At 43.5% G+C, this 16,809-nt stretch overlaps 1 protein-coding gene across 1 annotated transcript; it reads right to left on the bottom strand.

Moving 5' to 3' along the window:
* Positions 1-742: 742 nt before the first annotated feature.
* Positions 743-13,754, bottom strand: gyg2 (glycogenin 2; the record flags this gene model as incomplete). Its single annotated transcript, XM_083758340.1, has 8 exons — positions 13,624-13,754; positions 12,291-12,465; positions 9,918-10,080; positions 9,049-9,175; positions 7,919-8,114; positions 6,021-6,140; positions 3,553-3,675; positions 743-886 (listed from the first exon to the last, which is right to left on the bottom strand). Exons 1-8 carry the CDS (start codon positions 13,716-13,718, stop codon positions 743-745), a joined length of 1,143 nt encoding a protein of 380 aa, XP_083614466.1. The 5' UTR covers positions 13,719-13,754.
* Between the last annotated feature and the right edge of the window lie 3,055 nt (positions 13,755-16,809).

Raw genomic sequence — 16,809 nt, 5'->3', positions numbered from 1 at the left:
ATCATGGAAATAAAAACACATGCAGTCATCACATACAGTACACCACAATATATCAAATTAATAATCCTATAAAAAAATGTACCCAAACTACAAATAAAACACAAAATAATCTTCTCTTTGTGTGTTGGGGTCATGATTTCCATTTCCCACACCATCCATCTACTCCAACCCACAGAGTATTACAGTGCAGTGGTTCTTCAACCTGTGGGTCGCCTCATGATTTGGGGGGATCCAGATGACAGTAAAAGTCATGACAATTTAAGGACTTAAGATAGTTTTAATACAAAAAAATTAAATTTAACGCATTACTGCATCAAAAGTAATCAACAAAATAAACAATCTAAACTGGTCAAACATTGGCCAAATTGTCAAATAATATAAGAAAGAAGCAAAAGATTTGAAAGTTTTGACTTGTAGATCCCCGACCATATTATCCTTTGCATGGAACAGTTTGAGAACTACTGCTTTACAAGGCATTTTGTAGAAAGGGCCTCATGTTTTAACCCATTCTGACCGGGCACCCATTTTGGTGTCGGCATCATGTTATGCTTTAGCTATTGAAAAATAGCAGATCTACAAGCTCATATCGCGCCACCGAGTGGCGCGATACGAGCTTGTAGGTCTGCTATTTTTGAAAAATCGAAGACACTTTTAGAATCTGATCTCAGGTCAGAATGGGTTAATAATGAAACTGTCAGGATGTAATAGACATTTTTAGAATCTGATCTCAGGTCAGAATTGGTTAATCCAGGAACCTGTCCAGTTTCCTCTGGATGTTGTCGAAGGCATCCCTGCCCAGGTAATCTGCCTGGCCCTCCTCCCACTGTCTCCGATGCTCCAGCTGATCCGTCTCCGATGCGGCGGCTTCGGCCGACACAAACGCCGTCTACAAAACCATGTTTTTTTGGGGGGGGGGAAAGAGACGCAACATGTCACGGCATCTGCGACGAGCACCGCTGGAAAGCAGGGCTGTCGCGATTATGAAATATTTACTTGGCGATTGATTGTGACGCAAATCATCACAATTACTATTAGATATTTTTCCCGTCATCATTGAACGTGTGAATATTAGTGAGGATCAATTATACAGTATAGATTGAAAATGGGTGGTGTCGCTATTCGAAAGTATAGCCGATCGACAAGCCACAATGTAGATTGGCTTATTGAGGCTACTTCGGCTTTCACACTTCGGCTATGCACTAAATCTGGAAATTTCTATGTCAGTGGTTCTCAAACAATTTAATGTTCTGCCGACCCCCATCTGAAAATACAGTATGTTGTTCCAGGGACCCCCCCCAGAAGCAAAGGTTTGAGTTAAAAACGTTCGCTCTGAAAGAATATATATACCGTATTCAAAGATTTGCACGACATTTTTATGATTTAAAAAAAAAATAGTAGGCACTCGGTGCCACAATATGAGCTTGTAGATCTGCTATTTTATATTTAAAACATCAAAAGGGGTTCCCGTCCAGAATGGGTTAAAAAAATAGCAGATACGCAAGCTCGCAGCACGGCACGTATAGTGGCTTGTACACTTGCTATTTTTTTTTTTTTTTTTTTTTACATTTTTGAAACATCGCGAAAGTGTTTGAAATGTTTAGTTTAGAAGGCATTTTTAGAATTGGCCTCTCAGGTCTTAATCGTATTCGTTATTTTGTTGTCAATACTTGAAAAAAGTACTTCTTCTCCCACTGGCAACAAGCCCGGATGTTAAGTCCATTGGCACCGCCCCTGAGGAGAGTTCAGTGTGAGGGAGATGAAAGACTTCAAATTAAACCAGGAGAGGAGCTCGGCCATGCCCTCAGTCTGTTGCCGGATAACAACTCGACAATCTAATAACTCATTTAGACCCGATTCTACAAATGCCTTTCTGAAAAACATATTGTAATATATGAAGATAGGGTGAACATGGGAGTAGTTTTATATCAATTACACCACCTGTGAAGAAGCCTTTTAATTCATGGAGATTTCTTATATTTTTGTCGGGTTCCTGAGCCAATTAGTTTTGATTGATTTGATACATTTTTACATATTTGTTTTCGGGGCAGAAACCTCTCATCTCCATTTTCTAAACTTTTGTGGTTATGCCCCTACTTGATCACACATCTGCTACTTTTGATGCTTTTGAATTCTGAAAAGTAACAGTTTTGGACATACAGAGACAATACATATAGCTAAAATCTAAAACGACGCGGATGCTTTCCCGGTTGTAAGGGCATAATAAACCACCCCAGATTCTCATGGAGGAGGGGAGAGTGTTTGTGGTTGTGTCTGTAGTGAAGGTTCTTCTTTCTGCCAGCGTGTGTGACAAGAGGTGGCTAGAGATAACGGGTGCTTCTGGATCAAAGTCACCTCCTCCAACCGTCCCACGGCAGATAAACACACAGTGCCGCTTGTGTTCTATACGAATAATTCTGGATGCCTGGCAGGGAAAACATGCGCCTCTCGGTGTTTGTTTGCCAGTCAGTGGCAGGCTGAATGAGATGCAGGACCTCAACTGGCCTTAACTACTCAACTCCAGTATAGGCAAAGTACGAATCATTTCTACCGCCAAGTACCACAAAACTTTAGAAGTACTACAAACAGACTACAGACTACTAAACTGGGTGGTGCATGCACTTCCTGGCAGGCATGCAGAATGCCTAATCCTAACACCGCCACAACACTTTTAAATCAGGCTATATTAGGCACTCACGTCGCAAAACCACAGCCAAATCCGTAGTGACAGTTAAACACTGTAGCCTATATCTGCAGCTCAGCACAGGTGAGACAGTGTCGGCGGCGTACCACCTCAACAACAGAGAGGCTACGGTCACACCAGAAAGCTTTACTGCGATTAAAACGAATCCTGCTGTGAATTGTCAGAAAGTGCACTTTGTTTGGCAGGTGTGATGGCTCACTCGAATCCTAATGCGCACCAAAGAACCGCATTCTACTCCGCCGGGGGTTTCAAAAAGCAGCGGAGTGCGGATCACTGCAGGTGTGAACGCATTAAACATGTATGAATGAATGTACCATTGTGGGATGAAGAAGTTGGTATTTGGCACACGAGAAGGCATTATTACACAGCGACGCGTAAGGATGTCACACGTGGTCTAACTCTAATGAACTTGAAGAGATAGAAGCCCTTATTGCAATATGGCCAGACCATCATGTTTTTTTTGTTATTGCTTAATGTAAATCGCTCTGGATTAAGAGCGTCTGCTAAATGCCTGAATTGTATCTTGTTCAGTTGTTTGCTTATCACAGTTTATTGCAAACTAGCTAGCTACTGTACCAACACACGTTGCCTGCTCGAACCCCCCTGGGAATCCAAATCAATGATTTGAAAGGACGCACAACACATACACAAACATACAGTATCGGTGTGTGTGATAGGACGGTTCTAGACGTAAAGGTTCTGTGTGGGTCTTTACTATGTGTGTGATGGAACATGTTCTACATACCGGTTCTGCGTGGGTACTCTACTAGAACATATATACGTATAAATAGTAAATACCGTCTCTGCCTGGGTCTCTACTCTCTACTAGAACATATACCGCGTATAAATACCGGTTCTGCGTGGGTCTCGGAGGTTCCGTTGGTTTCCTCGGTTCCCTCTGTAGTTCCGGGCGGGTCGTCCTGGTTCTCTGTCCCTCGCTCGTCACCCGACATGTGATCTTCTGCTGGTGAACTCTGCACACATTGTTGTCCCCAAAAAACAACACAACGGAACACAAATACCGCTTTGTGAATTTCACCAGTAGCACCATGGGGAAAATCACATTGTGCTTTAGGTCAAGAACAAGGCAGTGAGTATAGAGGGTCTAAATGAAGTGACATTGATACATTCCAAATATTATTACAGTATTCTGAGCTCTGAGAGGCACCACAATCAAGGCATGCTAGGGCAGGGTTTCTCAAACGTTTTCATGGCAAGGACCCCCAAAGTGATACACATTAGCCTGCGGACCCCACATTTGAAAATATATGCCAACCTAAGAGAAGGTTTTTACAGTGATTTTCAACCATTTTCATTTCAAGGGCACACTGTTTGACCTGAATTAGAGGCTACGGTCCCTCATTTAATGGCATTTCTATCTCTGGGACCCCAATGTATATTGTAAAAGCAAAGTTAATTTAACTCTGAGAGTGTATAATTATCTAACAAGTAAGACGCGCAAACGCGTGAAGCGAACGCAGCTTGTGTGTGTGTGGTTGTGTGTGCGTGTGTGTGTGTGTGCGTGTGTGTGCGCGCGCGTGTGTGTGTGTGTGTGTGTGTGTGTGTGTGTGTGTGTGTGTGCTACAGCTGCGCCCTGTGTGTGTGTGTGCTACAGCTGCGCCCTCTGGTGGCGGGCGGGTGGTGTAACAGTGGGACAGACACACACACAGACACACAGACACACACACAGACATTCAGCCCTTGCTGTCATAGTAAGTGGCTCACTGCGTTCGCAATTATCATTTAGCTGGGACCCTAGGGGTCCCTGGACCCCACTTTGGGAACCACTGCCCTAGGGGGCCACGGCAGCCACTTGGAGAAGGCCTGGAGTAGACCATCCGTGTGTGACTTGTGAGTGTAAGGAACGGGTAGAAGACATTTGGACTGGGCTCTTCACAGCTCCCTGCAGGGCCCGGGTGGGGACATTGAGTGAGCCTGGGTGGTGATGTGTGGGGATGTAACTCATTGCTTGTACTGTACATATAGACTAATAATAACGTCACAGGCTCATAGTTTTGGGTTTCTCACTTATTACTGTAGGCTGAAAAGGTTGGTTATGAGACGAGAACAGCTTTGCACTGTTTTTATCTATAAAGCCTTAATTGCCTAATTATCTTAGCAGCCTAAAGTTGGCCATCATCACACCCGTTCTCAAGACTAAATCCCCAATGTTAATCATGAACTGGGTAAGAGGACTGCTTTTCATTACTTACTTTGCCCCTCACATGTGGAACTCTCTACAATCAGTTTTAAGAACTTGATTTAATTTGATTGATTTAAAAGTCTACTAAGGGATACTCTGAAATCTAGCTGAATCATTCTGAAATGTCTATATATCTTGTGTTGTATTTGGATTTAAATTGTATGTTATGTATAACTTATGGATTTACTGTAATCAGGGCGTCATTGGAAAAGAAAGCTGGCTGTCAATTGACCTCCCTGAATTAATAAAGGGGAACATTACAGCGTGTCATTGCACTAAACACAGTTAGTGGAGGTCCTTAAATCCCAAATCCCTAAACTGATTAGACTCTGGTGCAGTGGTGCACACACAAACACACACAAACACAGACGTTCATGTCCCACACGCTTGTATTACTATTGCTGTGAGCACATCTAGATTTTAGTATGTAGTATTATTATTATTATTTATTTTGTTACCATTTTAAATCTAGCCCTACAGCATGAGTTATGCCAATTCATGCTTCATCCCGCGGTGGTGTCGCGCACGCAGACCTCTACGCTCACAACAGTCGCATCTGCGATGCGATGTGAGCTTGTATATCAGCTGTTCTCTGCGTGCAATACTGTTGCGCAATGTATGCGACAATGCGCAAGTCTAAATGTCTCCTAGAGTAGGTGCACCCAGGGAAGTAAAACCAGCACTCCCCAAAACAACAGGTTTGGAGATCTGTTGGGAATTGATTACATGAAACAGTCACCCGTGCTACCAGTCTCAATGTTTGTAAACAAATAATTGGCCTATGGGCTGTCCAAAACAAGTAATATAGCTTAGCTATAACTTTTAGGCAGTTGTGGTGCAAATTATGTCCAAGAGACCGGTACATGCTTTTAAAAACAAGTAAAAGTAGTATTTTTCACATCAACAAATTGCTGTAATCTTTTCACAAAGACAACCAGTTCTCTTGTGAGGACCAGGATAATTCACCTCACAAATGACCTCAAAGTCTACTTTAGTTTATAGTTATGGGGACATATTTTGGCCAAGTACAGTAAGACACAGACAGACAGACAGACCACTGTCAACGACAACAATAACTCTAGAGAAATAATGCACTTTTTTGATTTGTACACTCACCGCCCCCCTCATGTCTGTCGGTGTTGGTGGTGATGTGGGCCTCTGCTGGTCGACGGCGAAACGTGCGAGCAGCGAGTTGGACACGTCCAGGTTCCCCTTGGCTTCTTCTCTCCGCCAGCTCTGCCAAGACGAGGCGGACAGACGGACAGACAGAGGGACAATCAGATGGACAGACAGATAGATGGACAGAAGTGCCTGTTGGACTCTCGCACCTGGCTCTGTGTGTGGGTGGTCTGTGACTCTTTTTTTGCAGATAAACCAAAACCATGGTGGTTTACAATGTACAGAACACACATACGTAGCTGGCTACGTATGCACAAATATTGACTTTAAAAGGTCAGCCGTTGTTGTTCAGTAGATGTGCTCTTGTTATGTTATGCAGCCTATATGCATTTTCTTGTACTTTGGTGACTGGGGTCACACACACTGTATAGTCTCGCGTTGCCAGACTGTTTTTACAATTTTCAAATGCATACATTTTGGAGAACAGAAGCTCTATCATGAGTAAGCGATTAAAGGACAACTTTAGTTTTTTTCAACCAAGGTTCATGTTTTAGGTTGTTATTAGAGAAAGTAAAAGATGAGTGTTAATTTTCTTTCATTTGCTGCTTTCTTTCATTTTAAGGATTTTAGCAGTTTTTGACAGGGGGGCGGGGGCATTCGAGCATGGGGCTAAATATGTATTTTTTTTACAAAATGTTATGGTGATTTATTTATTTTATTATTTACTATAGGCCTACTAGACCCCAAGAAATTACATCTGGCCACAAAAGATCACAGGATCTATTGAATGTGACAAACTGACATATTGAGCCTATACACACAGTATAAGCCTTCCCCCAGTAGGCTACCTTCACATTCAGTAGATCCTGTGATCTTCTGTGGCCAGATGTAATTTCCTGGCTATATTGGGACTATAGTAAACCATAAAAAAATAAATCACCATAAAATTCTGTAAAGAAATACATATTTAGCCCAATGCTCGAATGCCCCCGCCCCCCTGTCAAAAACAGCTAAAATCCCTAAAACGAAAGAAAGCAGCAAATGAAAAAAGATTAACACTCATCTTTTACTTTATCTAATAACAAACTAAAACATGAACCTTGGTTGAAAAAAACTAAAGTTGTCCTTTAAGCGGAAGTGAAGCCTCCTCCCCACTTCCGTTTCGTCTTTACAGTCGTGCAAATTTATCCTAATATTAATCAAAGTCATCTAAGCAATAGTAAGCACTAAGCATATATAGCTTGCTGCTTAGCAGAAATGGAAATAAAAATAAATAAATGTAAAGATATTATTATAATGGGAGCTTCCTTGCTTGGATTTCGGGAGGTGTAGTTTGGGAGGTGCATTTGGAGATGAGTTGTCTGGCTATGCGAGACCACACACTGGTATCGGATCGGTAGGCTACTCTAGTCTGTGTCGACCAATGCATAAGTTGTGGGTATCCGAATCGGTATCGGGAAGGATACAATCTCTCCCGTGTGAAGTGAGGGGTGCTCTTATCGTACATCATCCAATAAAAAAAATGAACATACTTCCTCATGAATTCATTTGTCAACATGCCCTAGTTCTTTCATGTCACTGAGATACGGCATTGCACAATGCCCCACACTATACCACTTCTCAGTCATGTTATACAGACGCAAATAATATTAACGAGAATTAACGAGGACGATCTAAGATGGGCGATCCATTGTCATGACATTAATGTTTGTGTGGCTCCACAAAAAGCCGATTTGCTCAGACACATAATGTATGATGTAAATTCTCCTTTTATTCTCCTTTCATTGGCAAATGTGACACAGGACAAAAAGCTGTATTTAGGAGGGGATAGCGCCCCTCAAAAATACATCGGCGCATCTCTAGTATTTACCCTACAGTTGATAAAACACACCTACCTGATGTGAGGTCCCAGTGCCTTGACTTGAAGGTGTCTTTACTGGGGCCGTGTGACTGAGGTACTCCTTCCACCAGAGGGCGACAAACCGCTCCGTGCTGTGTTCCGTATGTGCCTCCATCATCTGTGCGCTGGCCCTGCAGTTCCAGGGCTTATTGGACCCCAGGAAGTGGACAATCTTGGCATTGTGGCCAAATCTGAGGGAAGGCAGAAATACGCTCACTATCCCGCCAGGACCTAATAGTTCTGCTGCAGTTTAATATCCTGTCAGGACCTCTAGTACTGCTTGTTTATATCCTGTCAGGACCTCTAGTACCGAATATAAGATCTGATTATATGACGACCCCCATTTTTCAAGACTCATTTGTGGGAAAAGAACACGTCAAATAGTCTCCGATTATAACGCGACCATGTGTTTTAGTGTAGCGTAGCGCTCTAGACCCTCTCAGTATAAATGGTATCCGCATTCATAAAGTGAATGGCAAATCGAGTGGCAAAGCCGTTTAATGCAATCATATTGGACTTTTCTGTTTGGATGTATGGGCTGTGAAGGCCAGCAAGTAGTTTTTAATAGTCTAAAGCTCATCAGATGGTGGTCCATGGCTCAAATGTGACCAGATTTGACTGAGAGACTGCCATCGCGCACATTCCAGCTTTTCACCAGAGGAGAAAAACCTTTTTTCTTTTTTTTTTTCAAAATGAGTTAATAGCACAGGCAGACTCTTCACATACTAGAGCATGTCTGAAATAAGTGTCAAAGCTGGAATTGACATGTAAATATGAAAAAAATGCTTAAGCATGTAGCTATTGTAATGTTAGAGACCACAGAAGTGAACCTTTCAAGCCTGTTTTCTCAACTCGCTGTTTTCTGCAAGACATCACTCTATAAGCCATATCTCCAAAACTGGTGGGTCAAACTGAACAACCAATATGTCAATTTGAAGCTGTGATTCCCTGCTTTGATATGAAATGAAAAAACAAAAATTCAAAAAAATCCAATGGCAGTCTCCCAGTCAATAAATAATGGATACACTGTGTGGTTGTATGTAGGATCAGTGGATCACTCATTGTTTTGAAGCAGGGAGGTATAGCTGTACATTGTGGTCGTATACAGTATGTAGGATCGCTCACTGTTGGAGAGCGGGGAGGTAGCTGTACACTGTGCTGGCGCTGAGGTTGTACACAAAGGGCAGATGCCTGCTGATGTCCTTCACTGCCCAGTCGCTGAAATAGGTGTTCAAGAGCCCCTGGTCTCCCCCTGTGCACAAGGGAACGCAGAGGGTCAGCTCGACGCCATGTGCTACAAACAAAAGGCTCTTGGATAGGAACCCTGTATGTCGGCACTGGAACCAAAGAAATTATGTTGTTTTTTCTTACCCTGAACTGGGAGCCAAAGTGGGGGTGTCACTATCCTATAGACGCAAATGCCATATATAGACAATGGCAAAAACAAGCGGAAAAATCATCATAAACAAAAGTAAAGATATGGGAAACTGTAACTTTGACAGGTCATATTTGACACATTGCTGTCCATATAGGCCTGGAATGGAACCTCCCCAGGGCTGGCTGCAGGCTCTCTCTAACCATTCCGCCCGCCCCAATGCAAAGGTTTTGCTTTGGAAAAACGCATGCCGGTTCACTGAAAAGACCATATTGCGTTCTCGGCAGGCAAGCATTGGATTTTGATGTGACGTGACGAATATGACGTCCCTTTGGCTTAACCCATTCTGAACGGGCACCCATTTTGGTGTCAGCATCATGTTATGCTTTAGCTATTGAAAAATAGCAGATCTACAAGCTCATATCGCGCCACCGAGTGGCGCGATACGAGCTTGTAGGTCTGCTATTTTTTGAAAAATCGAAGAACGACTGACATTTTTTAGAATCTGATCTCAGGTCAGAATGGGTTCATCAGACCAGTGTGTGTCCGGCGGAAACCTCGTATGAATCTGATCTCAGGTCAGAATGGCTTAATAATATGCATGATGCACCGACTGTACCGTCAAAGCTCCCGCGTTGCCGTGCGTGCTCCAGCAGCCTGGCGTGGGTGTCCAGGGACGGCCTGAAGACAAACACCCCGGAGTTGAAGCAGTCGGGCCAGCCGGGGTCCGGCGCCGCGGACAGCTCCTCCCTCTCAAAGAGCTCGTCCACGTTGCACAGAGCCTGCATGGCGGAGAGAGAGAGAGAGAGAGAGAGAGAGAGAGAGAGAGAGAGAGAGGGAGGTCAGGGAGGAGGTTTGTGTGTGTGTGTGTGTGTGTGCACACAGTCTATTCCAATATGTTTCCCTTTGGGTTAGAAGTGATTCTTTTGTTCACGACGAATCACACATGTTGGAGTGCGCGTCGACATGCGTGGCTGGTTAATCAGACCAGTGTGTGTCCAGTGGAAACCTCGTATGAATCTGATCTCCGGTCAGAATAGGTTAAGACTCACCCCGTGGCTTCCGTGTAGGGTTAGTACCGTAATGTCGGAATAACGAGCCGTCGGAATATAATGACACGGACCCGTCTGTATGTGTGTGTGTGTGTGTGTAGCGTGCATGCGTGTGTGTGTAGCGTTCTGTAGCATCAGGTCAACATGCTGAACATTGAACATTGAACATGACCCTGGTTTCACCGCCGTTTTGGCTGGTGTCACGGCCTTCAAACATGCCTGCAGCCATGACCAGATTGTTCTGTTTGCTCTGGGCTGAACAAAGACCCTATGGAGTCGTGTGTGTGTGTGTCTGTGTGTGTGTGTGTGTGTGTGTGTGTGTGTGTGTGTCAGTTTACTGATCCCATGTCTCCATGTCTGTCTGTGACCGCCACACATGTGGATGTATGCACAGAAGCTGCTGGCCTCTTAAAGGGGGGCATCGACCTATCTGTGCAACATGTGGTACAGCATTTACCATCGTCTAGTGCTTCACCCCCTGTTACCTCCTGACGCACCCCCCAGCGCTCTTGTTGTGTTTGGCTGAAAACTATATCTTTTTTTTTTATATGATTATGGCAAATAATCACAGAATGTCACTGCACTGAGAGACATGCAGCTGCTGTATACTCCCGCAGCTGCTCTGTACATCTCCTTACAACAGTGGTTTACCGGAGTTTGTGCTGAATAACACCATCTACGGTGAAACCGGCATTAACCTTTTCATGTCACGCTCTCCACAAGGGGTGCACGCACCACAGTTTGGGAACCCCTACACTACACTAGTGTAAATGTACTTGCTATCACAATGCTTGTAGATCGAATAGACGGTATAAAATAGAAGTTAAATGGGAAATATATGTAAAAATGTAAGTATTCAAGCGAAGTTAATACCGTAAAGTTGTCCTTAATTTAAGTACAATACTTGAGTAAATAGGGATGTCCGTCCCGATACACTTTTTTCGTTCCCGATCCAATCCTGATACCGATACCGAATACCAGTGTTGTGATCTGGTGTTGTGTTTATAGCTATCTAGCTATATATCGCGTGTTGTGTTTATAGCAGACTCCTCACTCATATAGTATGTGCACTTACAGTTTGGGCAACTCGAAAGCAAACTCCAACATTTTATTTACCTGCCATAGTGTCGGATCGGTGGTTAGACTGGCATATTCGCCGATACCGATATGAACCGATATGATATGATAACGGTAGTAAAAGTAGCAGAATCTACACGCTTGTTGTGTTGGCTACGAAACAGTGTTGAGAACGTACTGCTTTTTAGGAGTCATTTTGCTGAATCGCCCTGCATGGCTTTTCAGGGGCGCTGGAAGGTATTTATACTAGGGGGGGCTGAAGGGTGGGAGGGAAATCACGGCCGAGCGCAGCGAGGCCGCGCGAAAAAATCCAGGTCTTATTCGGGTATAATTGGCCTAATAATGACTTATTTAGGACCTAGTTAACCGAGTTAATCATAATAACAGTATGTGATTATTATTGTGTTGTTGTTTGGGTTAGATAGGTTTTACCGTTTTAGCTATCTCGTCATGTTGTGTCTATCTGTCAACTCACTCGCTGTGCATTCAGCACTCTGATAGACATGTCAAAAGATTCTCCTCTCCACCAGCAGGGGGTGCTGGAGCACCCTCCGCACCCCCCTTCCAGCGCTGATGTGGCTTTTAAAGGTATATTCAGTGATTTCACTTAATTCAAATATAACTTATTCTTTTGTTTTGTAGTGATAATCCTCTCTACTATAGAGTGTGCTGGCCATATAAGGAGTTCCTCCCTGTCCACAGTTAACCCCTGGGGGTCAAAAAACCTTAGGTTTCGTTTTTGACTCTATCCTGATTGGACGAAAGGCTGGGTCCCACAGCCAAAAACGAAACCTACGTTTTTTTGAGTGAAATCACTGAATATACCTTTAATATTGGGGATAAACGGGTGAACCGGACCTCACCAGTGTGTCGGCGTCCAGGAACACACACTTCCTGTACTGGAGGAGGGTCCAGCAGTGCAGCTTGGTGAAGGTGACGCCCAGCTCGGGACGTCCCAGGGCGCGCAGGCGCTGGCTGTCCCCGCTGTCCAGCTGGTCCACCACGACCACCTGGTCAAACACCTGCTCCAGGGCCGCTCTGGAGGGCAAAACATCAAAACAAATCATGGTATGAAAATCATAAGTCCATTTTGCCAACGGAGAGATTATCCTATTTAGTAAGACGTACGTTCTTAAAGGACAACTTTAGTTTTTTTCAACCAAGATTCATGTTTTAGGTTGTTATTAGAGAAACTAAAAGGTGAGTGTTCATTTTCTTTCATTTGCTGCTTTCTTTCGTTTTGGGGATTTTAGCAGTTTTTGACAGGGGGGCGGGGGCATTCGAGCATGGGGCTTAATATGATTTTTTTAACACAATTTTATGGTGATTTATTTTTTTATGGTTTACTATAGTCCTAATAAACGCCAGGAAATTACATCTGGCCAAAAAAGATCACGGGATCTATTGAATGTGACAAACTGACATATTTAGCCTATACACACAGTATAAGCCTTCCCCCAGTAGGCTACCTTCACATTCAGTAGATCCTGTGATCTTCTGTGGCCAGATGTAATTTCCTGGCGTTTATTAGGACTATAGTAAACCATAAAAAAAGAAATCACCGTAACATTTTGTTAAAAAATACATATTTAGCCCGATGCTCGAATGCCCCTGCCCCCCTGTCAAAAACAGCTAAAATCCCTAAAACGAAAGAAAGCAGCAAATGAAAAAAGATTAACACTCATCTTTTACTTTCTCTAATAACAACCTAAAACATGAACCGTGGTTGAAAAAAACTAAAGTTGTCCTTAAAGTTTCCGGACACCAATAGTTTCTTTTTTTTAAAGAGCAATGTACAAGAGTAGATTCTATGCTGGGAATCTGGGAATCCATCGAGGATGATTTTGCCTCTGGGGGCCCACGTCCATGCGTAGAGACCGGATGTTGACCGCTTCACTCTCCTTCAGCCTTCCGGTGGCGCGTCTTTGTTTTCATTCCTGCTAGTATAGCAACAAACTACCTGTTGTAATGGGAGTTGCCGACAGATTCCACTGCAGAGCTCCCAATCTGTCTTGAGAGATTACTAGTATACGGGACTGACAAACATACTGTATAATAAGAATGTGTACAGTCTAACAACTGCATTTGAAAAAATGAATGGACGATTCTTCTTAGTGGCAACAGTAGACCACGCCCACTGCTTCGCCCTATAAGGTGGTAAGGAGGAACTGTATAGGCTACAACTCTCTCTCTCACCGCGAGCTCGTGGAGACATCTGCCGTGACCATCGCGGCGATCTTTCTGGTGGTGCCGTGCCGCCTCAGGCTCCGCCCCACGGCCATGGCGCCCATGCAGTAGGCGTCCGTGGTGGCCAGCGTAACGAAGGCCTCGCCGCCACCGCCACCTTGTGGAGAGACACGGTGATGACGTCTTTGTTAGAACGGAACAGCAGAGCTATTAATTAGTGCATATTATTTTTGAATAGTCAAAGTGTAAAATAATGGGTTAAATGGTTAAAACCTAAAATGACACGGATGCTTTCCCGGTATAATTGGGTTAACCCATTTTGGGGCGGAAACCCCTTTTGGTGTTGGCATTATGTTATGCTTTAGCTATTGAAAAATAGCAGATCTACAAGCTCATAGCGCGCCACCGAGTGGCGCGCTACGAGCTTGTAGGTCTGCTATTTTTGAAAAATCGACTCACATAGAAACATATAGCTTTTGCAGAAAACTGTCAGGTTGTAGAAGACATTTTTTTTATCTGATCTCAGGTCAAAATGGGTTAAAAAAGCATTTTTTTATGGGCGGGGTCCCTGGCAAAAGCGTGCGTGCGTGTGTGTGCGCACGCGCATGATAAAAGCAACAGCTTATCTCTTCCTGGCTTTCTGAGTCACTGGCATCTGACTTTTTTTTTTTGTCTCCAGTCAGTCTGTGTTACATTTCAATTGAAGCACTATTTCAAGCCAGCTGCGACACTATACCCTACCGGACCCGGCCGGTACACACTGGCTCCAGGCCCTCTGCCAAACAGCACGGTGTGCCGTCTATTCTGGTTCTCCCGTTGAAGTGGGTCACCGACCGTGTACATAATTTAACACCTCTGGCGGAATTAATGCCCCCTCCCCCCCCCCCGATTCAGCACAGTATATTTCGACAATTCGGCCTCCGTGACACGGGGGGCCGTGTCAGTGGGCCAGTTTAACCATATTTGAACTGGGGACCCACTGTGGACCCAGTTTGACTCGTCGAGTCGGTTCTACAGATAGATATTGTGAAAATGTTTTACCCGAGTCTTTTGTTACGTTAGAAAGTATTTCCACTTTTCAATACTTTTACTTCTACTCCCCACTACATACTGTATCTGGGGAAAATATTGTACTTTTTTTTACTCCAATACCTTTATTTGAAAACTTTAGTTTCTACTGTACTTTTCTGAAAAACCTATGTTTCTATACCAGTGGTTCTCAAACTTTGAATGTCAAGGACCCCCGGAATTATCTGTAATTAGCTGCCGACCCCCATCTAAAAATATGTTGTTCCAGGGACCCCCCCCCCCAGAAGCAAAGATTTGAGTTAAAAACGTTCGCTGTGAATGAATATACATTCAAAGACTTGCACCACATTTTCACGATTTCTCAAAAATAGCAGATCTTAAAAGCTTGTAGCGCAGCACTCAGTGCCGCGCCACGAGCTTGTAGAGCTGCTGTTTTTCAACAAGCTAAAGTATAATATACTCAAAACACCAAAATGGGGGTTTCCCTGTGCAGAATAAAGCACCTACCTGCCATTTCCAGGGTCTGAGAATGAATCCAGAGATGCTTGTTTCTTGTTCTGTCTCTCGTCCGCTATAAAAGGGCAGGCGTAGGATGACCACAAAACAATTTCCTCGCGCGTGTCTGGTTGTCTCGGACGAAAACCTTGACGGTGACGGTAGCTTTCAGAACGACCATACGATGAACTGTTGTCGAATCTGAATAGAATGAACTAGAATGAGTTCCATGTGAACGTCATTTTTTTTTCTTCCGCTGCTCATTGCTGCACTGTAGCTGTCGAGTGACCAAAGGTCAAGCAGAGCCTTCAATTTGAACATCACCAGTGGTATAACCCATTCTGACCCGAGATCAGATTCATACAAGGTTTCCGCCGGACACACACTGGTCTGATGAACCCATTCTGACCTGAGATCAGATTCTAAAAATGTCAGTCGTTCTTCGATTTTTCAAAAATAGCAGACCTACAAGCTCGTATCGCGCCACTCGGTGGCGCGATATGAGCTTGTAGATCTGCTATTTTTAAATAGCTAAAGCATAACATGATGCTGACACCAAAATGGGTGCCCGGTCAGAATGGGATAAAGTAACTAGGTAGATTTACTCAAGTTCTGTACTCAAAGTGCAATTGTAAGTATTTTGGTTTTTAACTTTAGTGGAGTATTTGAAATTTGTTGTACTTCTACGCCACTACTTCAGGGGCTTAATGTTATACGTTTACTCTCATTATAATAATTATTCCTATTATTTTGATTATTATTACAAAACATACATTAACCATTTCAGTCCTATATACATTTTGGCCATTTGAAAATAGCTGATGTGAGAAGCTCGTAGGTCTGCAATTTTCATTGCATAATGAGAACTTTCTACTTTTGATACCAATACTTTTTGCTCAAGTAAGTTTTGAATTCCGGCATTTTTTTCACTTTCACAGATCATCTCTACATTGCAGTATTGATACTTTTACTTTTACCATTCTGAACGGGAACCCATTTTGGTGTCGGCATCGTGTCGTGCTTTAGCTATTGAAAAATAGCAGATCTACAAGCTCATAGCGGTCTGCTATTTTTGAAAAATCGAAGAACGACTGACATTTTTAGAATCTGATCTCAGGTCAGAATGGGTTCATCAGACCAGTGTGTGTCCCAGTGGAAACCTCGTATGAATCTGATCTCAGGTCAGAATGGGTTAAGTACTTTTCCCAGACACTGCGTGCGGTGCAGTGTCCGAAGCTGCGGGTCATTCAACTGGATGACTGGCCGTTTGTGGTCGAGGTGTTGTGCAACTCACAGGGCATTCACTACTATAGACTGCATGGTGGTGCTTATGAACCCATTCTGACCTGAGATCAGATTCTAAAAATGTCTTCTACATCCTGACAGTTTCATTATTAACCCATTCTGACCTGAGATCAGATTCTAAAAATGTCTTCTACATCCTGACAGTTTCATTATGAACCCATTCTGACCTGAGATCAGATTCTAAAAATGTCTTCTACAATCTACATCCTGACAGTTTCATTATGAACCCATTCTGACCTGAGGTCAGCTACGAGCTTGTAGATCTGCTATTTTTCAATAGCTAAACACCAAAAGGGGTTCCCGCCTAAAATGGGACTGTCGCCATTAAAATTTGATGTTGACAATTAATTGTCACGCAAATAATTG

The sequence above is a fragment of the Protomyctophum parallelum genome, assembly GCF_964188405.1.
Source record: "Protomyctophum parallelum genome assembly, chromosome: 23".
NCBI lineage: Eukaryota > Metazoa > Chordata > Actinopteri > Myctophiformes > Myctophidae > Protomyctophum > Protomyctophum parallelum.
This window is presented reverse-complemented; position numbering and strand designations above follow the sequence as displayed.